Here is a 7562-nt window from a genome sequence, read left to right as displayed (position 1 = left end):
GAGAAAATTAAATGACAACTCATAAATTTAATGACAGGTAGTGACGCCCGTTGGTTTTCCAAAGCCCGCTTAGATTTCGTGACTCTGAAAATTTCGCAATAGCTGAGAAGTAAATATAAATAATGAACGAAAATAGTGAGAAATGATGGGCCCCTGCATGAACTTAGAAAGACAACTTATAGCGTTATGTTGAGACCCTGGATTAGTCTTCACGCAATAGATCGTTTATGGAATCAAATGGGTAGGTACTTAGACACCATGCCGATAATACAGGAATTTTTGAAACGACAAATATTGAGGTCATTTTAGTGGGGCCAACTGCAGTAAAAATTTATGCGCTTCAGCTGGCGATGATATTTTCGTAGAGGTGGTAATCTACTGCGCTAACCTGCACTTTTTGACCTGAAACATATTTTAAGAAAATACTGCCGTAAAAATGCCGCATCCAAATGTATTGGCAATCTGTCGGTGGCGATGTTGGTTGTTGAATACCGCAAAGTCATTGATTGAGTTGGATGGAATTTTTCTAAATTTCTTCCATAGTTGCATCATAAATTCGTACATTACTAGCCTCTATACCACCCAATAGGACCCAGCAGCGTTCAACGAACAATATGGCCGCCGACAGTTCGTCAATTAGACAAATTTCAGTTTAGATGAACCATTTTTACGGCAGAGTTAAGTCTGGTGAAATTTAGAGGTATGCGTCGAAGATCATTCATAACCACCCGATACGCATCAATTTTTAACCTACTAGGGCCACTATATTATCTAGTAGTTATATCACTTGGATTCCTTATAGTGTTGATGAGAATTACCACAAGATGTGACAAACATTGCGTATAAAATTGTTTTTTTTAAACACTCTGTACAAGCTTAAAACTTAAGACTATATTGAAATGTTCATGACATCATGAATGCTTAAGCTACAGTTAAAAAAACATCTAAATCGAGAAATAATAATAAAAGACAGCTTTATTGCCTAACAGAAATATTCATTTTAACACACCAATGTTACAAATAATTACAAATTACATTACATTTATTACATTTATTATTTATTATTATTATTATTTATTATTGGTAATTACAAATAATAAACATAACAACAAACAAAAATAAATTAATAAAAAAATGATGACAATAAAAACTATTTCACAATAAAGACTATTTAATATTGATATGAAACAGTGGGGTTCCTACAGCTTCTGTCGCATCCCACATTTCGACGGCCATTTATCTTTGTTCCTCCACTCATCTTCTTTAATTGCTCTGTCCTTCATTATATTTCTTATACCATCGTTCCATGAGGTCATAGGTCTTCCTTTTTTCCTTCTGTTTTTAGGGGTATATTTTAGTGCTCTTTTTGGCCATCTCTCATCGTTCATTCTCTGTACGTGCCCATACCATATAAGTTGTCTTGTTTCTATTCGGTCAGTGCTGGTATGTATTCTCCCTGTTCTTCTTCATATTTCTTCATTCCTGACTTGTTCTACTCTCGACACTTGGCATGCTCTTCTCAAGAAATCCATTTCTACCATGTCGATAACTTTCTTGTCGTTCTTCGTCATTTGCCAGCATTCTGCACCGTACGTTAAGATGGGTTCCACAACTGCTTCATATATTCTAATTTTCGTACCTATTTTAGTACCGTTGGACCACAACAAGGAATTTAGCGCTTGAGTTGCTCTTCTTCCCTGCTGAGCTCTATTTTGAATGCCTGTTTTTGAATTACCTTCTTCCATTATGACGCTTCCCAAGTACTTATAATTTGTAGCTCTTTTTATTTTTCTAATATATAGTTCACGATCTTCATGTTCGTGTTTTCCCCCTACTTTCATATATTCAGTCTTCTGCATATTCATATTCAGTCCTCAATTCTCATAGTGTTCTTTCAGTTTTCTCAGCATGTAATCTGCGTCGTCTTAATCGCAAGCTATAATCACTTGATCGTCTGCAAAAAAGAGGCTCGTCAAATATTTGTCATCTAAATTTATCCCCATACTTGCTATTTTTTCCCTCCACTCTCTTAGGGCTTCCTGAATATATACTTTGAATAGAGTAGGGGACATGCTACAGCCTTGTTTTAATCCTTTGTTCACTAAAAAACGGTTCGATCTATGTACTCCCGTCTTGATTACACTCGTCGCATCTTTATATAGGTTCCAGATGGCTCTCACATATACATTGTTGAGTCCGGTTGTCATTAATACTTCAAACATTTTCTTTAAGGGCACCGTGTCATATGCTTTTTCAAGATCTATAAATAAATGGGTAGTTAAGTTGTGGGCTCTACGTTTTTCCATTACTTGTCGCAAGACAAATATATTATCTATATAGGATCTTCCCGTTCGAAAACCGCTTTGTTCTTCTATTTCTTGGAAGTTGTCTTCTATTCTTCTTTTGAGTATTCGACCGTACAACCTCCCCATTGAGCTAATAACCGTTATGCCTCTGTAATTATGACACAACTTTTTATCTCCTTTTTTATATACAGAGCTAATATATCCTAAATTCCAGTCCTCGGGTATTTGATCTCCGTGTATACATTTATTGAATAGTTCTAGTAATATATCTGGTGCATTCTTTATTAGCTCTATGGGCATGTCTCTGGGTCCAGCGGCTCTTTTATTTTTCGATTCCTTTAGGGCTCTTTTAATTTCTGTTATTGTGATTTTATGTACATGATCGTCTATGTTTATTTCTATACCGTCCATTTGGAATTTTGGCCTATTTTCAGTTAGTAGCGTTTTATAATACTTTCGTCATGTTTCTACCCCAATTACCTTTAATTTACTAGTCTCCTTTGTTCTTTTCCTTAGATTCTTTATTATTTTCCATGCTTCTGATACTCTTGTGCCGCCCATGAATCTACCTACTTCTGCGCATGTCTTTTCCCAGCGCTCATTTTTGATTCTTTCAACTAGTCTTTTTGCTTCTTTATTTAGTTCTGGATATATCTCTCTATCTTCATCCCTTTTAGTGTTTAGCCAGTGGTGATATGCCTTCTTCTTCTCTTTAATTACATCCTCCACTTGTTTTGTCCACCATTCTGGGTTGTTCCGCTTTTTCCTTTGCGACCCAAGGCTTCTTCTGCTGCCTCGTGTATATATCTTTTTATGTCGTTGTATAGTTCTCTCGCTGTCTGTTCCTTTCTTACTCGTTGTAGTTTGTTAGCTAACCTTAATTTGTATAAAAATTGTGTAGATTCATCTCGAAAACTGTCTAAGTTATATCTTTTTATGTCGATTTTTCTTCTGTAATTTACTACTAGTCTTGTTACTACTAAGTGATAATCTGAGACGCATTCTAAACCCCCATATACCCTTACGTCCAAATTATTTATTCTAGATTTTTGTTTCATAATTATGTAATCAATTATTGAGGAAAGCCCTCTAGTAGGTTGTGTCCATGTGAACCTGTGGATGTTTTTATGAGGAAAGAAGCCATTCATAATCTTCAACGACATTCCCTGGCAAAGCTCAATTATGCGTTGTCCATTGGAATTAGTTACTTGTTCACCATATCTGCCAACTATTGTATCGCCCTCCTTGCTGCCTGTACGTGCATTTAGATCTCCCATAATAACTATTTCATTATCTTCCTTGATGTTCATTAATGTATCGTTAAGTTTTTCATAAAATTCGTCTTTAGTTTGTGCGCCAGCATCTTCACTAGGGGCATATACTGCGATGATGATAATGTAATGTCCATTTATTTGTAATTCTAACTTTAGTATTTGTTCATCTATTTCTTCCCATGCCTTAATACATTTCTTGAGTGTCTTGTGTACTACGATAGATACTCCTCTTTTAGCTCTAGCATGTTTTTCCACTCCATTCCTTTCCTTTGCAGTTCTTGGAAGACTTCTGTATATTTAGTTCTTAGACCTTCCATGTTCCACGTACTGAATATTAATGTCCTTTTTCTTTGCAATTTTCGTCGTCGTTTAATCCTGTCTTGGTTCCGAGGCAAGTTGTCGAAATTTTTAGCTATAGTTTTTTTTTCCGGGGAATAGGGAGCTGGTCTATCGCCCCAACCCTCCTCCTCCTCCTCCTTTTACGTACTTTGTAGCGTTTACACGATATCCCAGCCAGATCGATATTCACCTTCAACCGTGCCGTTTAAGTCCGATCTAGTCAACAACTAACCTTACCATCTAAGATGTATAATTAGCAATCAAAGCGTCCAAAAACAAAATGAGTGTCGGTCCTGATGACATATCAAGTTTTATTGTCAGAGACGACCTGTGTGTTCCTTTATGCCAGATTTTTGACCTGGTGGTAACGGGTGTTTATCCAGAATTTTTCACCAATGCTCGAGATTATAAACATCAATGTATCTTTGCTCAAATTCGAAATAAACTCTCTACACAACAAATATATTGTATTACAAACTTTCACTTCTTATGATTATGACTCCTTCAATAAGCAAGGTTAAGTTGACGTTATAGACACCGACTTCCACAAAGCCAGTTTAACCAGATATACCATCACTTACTGATTGAAAAAGCGTCTGAAAAACTTAGTTTCTCCGAGACGCTAATTTCGGTGTTGAGGTCCTATCTGGTGCATCGTCGACAGTTCGTTGAGACTGAGGGCTTCAGGTCAGATCAGAATATATTCATCTCATATCTTTGGTCATCTGCGATAAGCTTGCATATGCAGATAAAATTAACTAAACTAAACTAAAACTATATCACTCAGGGCCAACATCAATATTGTCGATCAGTGGTATACTAAAAATAAATTGCACAAAAACCCTTGTAGTCTTTAATTATAGTATGGATGGTACTATATTATACTTGCCACTGTGAAGGATCAGGGCATTTTATTTGACCGTTTTATTTTATTTGGTCGTTCTCTTTCTAAAATTTTTTCCCATGCAATGTAAATTTTAGGATTTTGTAGCTCATCTGCTATTAAAATATTATTTTAATGTAATACCACTTTAGAAATTTTATTGAAATTTCTCATATATGTACCAAGAGGCATTACTTAGCGTATTACATTTTTTTAAAAATACACCAGTGGCCGGCGTGCGGAATTTAACATGTATATTTTGGCAGACATCGATGGTATGCCACTGATTTCTCTTAAAATAAAAATTATTCTTACAATTTTCAATCATTTCCAGAGAAATGTAATTTCTTTTTTTTTTTTCAACTCCATGTAAAATACATGAAAACCTCTTCTCTGCATCAATGAATGCAAATGTCTTTTTTTTTACCGAAATCAGTAGCGTGCCACTGACTGTCTATGAACAAGTAATATTTTGGTTTGGTCGCCAATTCGCTGGTTAAATAAAGAACTTTTTTTTGTGAAAAATAAAATATCTACCTAAAATAAAATATTTAGTTTCTAGTTACCAGGTAGTGTCCTTCAGAAAAAAAAGTATTAAATTTTTACAGTTTTAATGAAATAACAGCAATATAAATAATAAACGATTCTTATTTAAATTTATTTTATTTATTTATGTTTACGTACTTCGTAATCGCACTGATTTTTTGAAGTATTGTAATAAAACAGATAGACAAAGATACGAAAATTTTTGACTTATCCGTGTTTATACAAAGATTATTATTGCCTGATATTCGCAGCATTATCATATAACTAAAAAAATATTTTTTCTAAAAAACATTCTAGTGTTTTTTATCGTAACAACTGTACGTAGTAAATATACATTAATTACGATCAATAGCCATAATACGTGATACTGGTATATATGGTAGAAGACATGGAAAACAACGTAGAATTTGATGACGAAGTGGAGATGGTAATCGAACCTAATGACAATTTAGAAGACGAACTGCCTCAGCAAATAAAAAACGGATCTATGTGTTTTCGGATGCTAAACAAATTGTTTTGAATGTTTACAATTTTATAAGAAATTGAGAAGGAGAAGAAAAATTGTTGCGAATGGGATAGTCAGGAGTAAAATGAGAGAAGATGCTGGTACTTCGCGAGTTTTTAAAGAGCAACTCGCAGATATAATTAGGCGTATAATTAGCCCTAGTAGAACTGCATAAAAAAGTACTGACAGACTTAAACATTAGTTGAGTTTGAAGAAAATGGATTTTGAGTTCCAAACAATTAATATACGTCAAGTGCTAATGGAATCTCAAAGAATTTCGCAATTATTTAAATGCAATTGAAATATTTCGAGAGCAAAATGGGTCAATAGTGTACTTAGACGAAATGTGGTTCGACACTCACGACACAGTAAAAAAACGGATGGTGTGATAACAGTAAAAAGTGTGTACTAGACGTACTGCCTTCACACGAAAAAAGGCAAAGATTCAAGTGTGGATTACCATGAAAACATGACCGCGGAAATATTTGGTAACTGGTTTGAAAATAAACTTTCGCCAAGTACTGTTATTAAATTAGAAAAATTCTTTAAATATACTTCTTCAAGTATAGAAGAAATTAAATAATTTCTGTACGAAAATGATTTATATTTTGAATGGAACTACACGAAAAAACAATTTTTGGAATTATTAAAAATAAAATATTTTAATAAAGACTACAAAATCGATTCGATAGCACAACAAAACGGGCATGAAAATTTGAGTTGATTTGGTCCAAGTTGACAGAGCATATAAGAAGAAATAACACCGCACCAAACTTTAGTGAATGGATAGCTAAAATATCAGTACAAAGCTGGTCAACTGTGAAAAACGAGTAAACCAAGAAGAAAATATTTATCGAGAACGATTAATGGGGGAGTTGATCATTGAACTAGGTGACGACAGTAGCTGATAGTGACGGATTTTTTAAGTGACCGATACTTTATTATAATTATATTTAATATTTTGTATATTAATAATGACACTATGTAGAAATGTAATGAAATAGAACGTAATAAATTGCTACTTTGCGCAATTTTTTTTTATGTACACCGTGTGCCAAATAAAACGATCCACGATCTGGAAACCCATAGGAGATACGAAAAAAAGTTTCGTACAAAAGTTGACTTTCCTGAAGATATAAAATGCTATAATTTTGTTGATGCAGGGTGTCCCAAAAGTGTCCCACCCTGTATATTTCGATATTTTTTGAATCCTTGGTTAAAATAAAAGTCACTCTCTTAAAAAAATTCTATTCGAATTTTGCATAGTTTAGGCTGAAATTGAGGTTATGTGTGTTTTTTTTAATATTTTGATTGCCCCATATGAAATTGTGTTGTGACGCTACTGATCCAAGTATTGCAACGAAAAGTTAACCACAGACTAAGGAGATGATTTGTTTGACAGTTTAATTAACAAAATCTCAAGATTTTCAAATAGAACACCCTATATTTTTATTCAGATATCAATTCTATGACAAGAAACAAGGTAAGTTTGTAATTTATCTTATATTTAAATTTTACTTAGTTTTGGTTAGTGAGATATTCGAGGATTAAGGATTAAGGAGGATTATACGGGTGTTATAAATTATTGTTGAATTTAAAGCTCACATTAGATCACTTGTTGGTAATATTAGGTATTTTTTAAATAGCAAAGATATGATACTACTTCTTTTAAAGATATAATACTCCAGATATACGAATAAAACCTGTTG

The 7562-nt window shown here is 33.8% G+C and overlaps 1 protein-coding gene across 1 annotated transcript; it reads right to left on the bottom strand.

The window, feature by feature from the left end:
* Window positions 1–1199: 1199 nt before the first annotated feature.
* Window positions 1200–1865, bottom strand: LOC132706947 (uncharacterized). Its single transcript, XM_060678546.1, has 2 exons — window positions 1488–1865; window positions 1200–1391 (listed from the first exon to the last, which is right to left on the bottom strand). The coding sequence occupies exons 1-2, from the start codon at window positions 1863–1865 to the stop codon at window positions 1200–1202; spliced, it is 570 nt and encodes a 189-aa protein (XP_060534529.1).
* Window positions 1866–7562: the final 5697 nt, after the last annotated feature.

The sequence above is a fragment of the Cylas formicarius genome, unplaced genomic scaffold, assembly GCF_029955315.1.
Source record: "Cylas formicarius isolate icCylForm1 unplaced genomic scaffold, icCylForm1.1 PGA_scaffold_9__14_contigs__length_23061073, whole genome shotgun sequence".
Taxonomy (NCBI): domain Eukaryota; kingdom Metazoa; phylum Arthropoda; class Insecta; order Coleoptera; family Brentidae; genus Cylas; species Cylas formicarius.
Note: the sequence above shows the minus strand (reverse complement) of the source record. Positions and strands in the feature narration are given on the sequence as shown.

Coding starts and splice junctions, on each gene's coding strand:
- LOC132706947 (XM_060678546.1), bottom strand. CDS start 1,865: ATGAATATGCAGAAGACTGAATATATGAAAGTAGGGGGAAAACACGAA. Junction 1,392..1,487: donor AAGTGTCGAGAGTAGAACAA/GTCAGGAATGAA, acceptor GGGCACGTACAG/AGAATGAACGATGAGAGATG.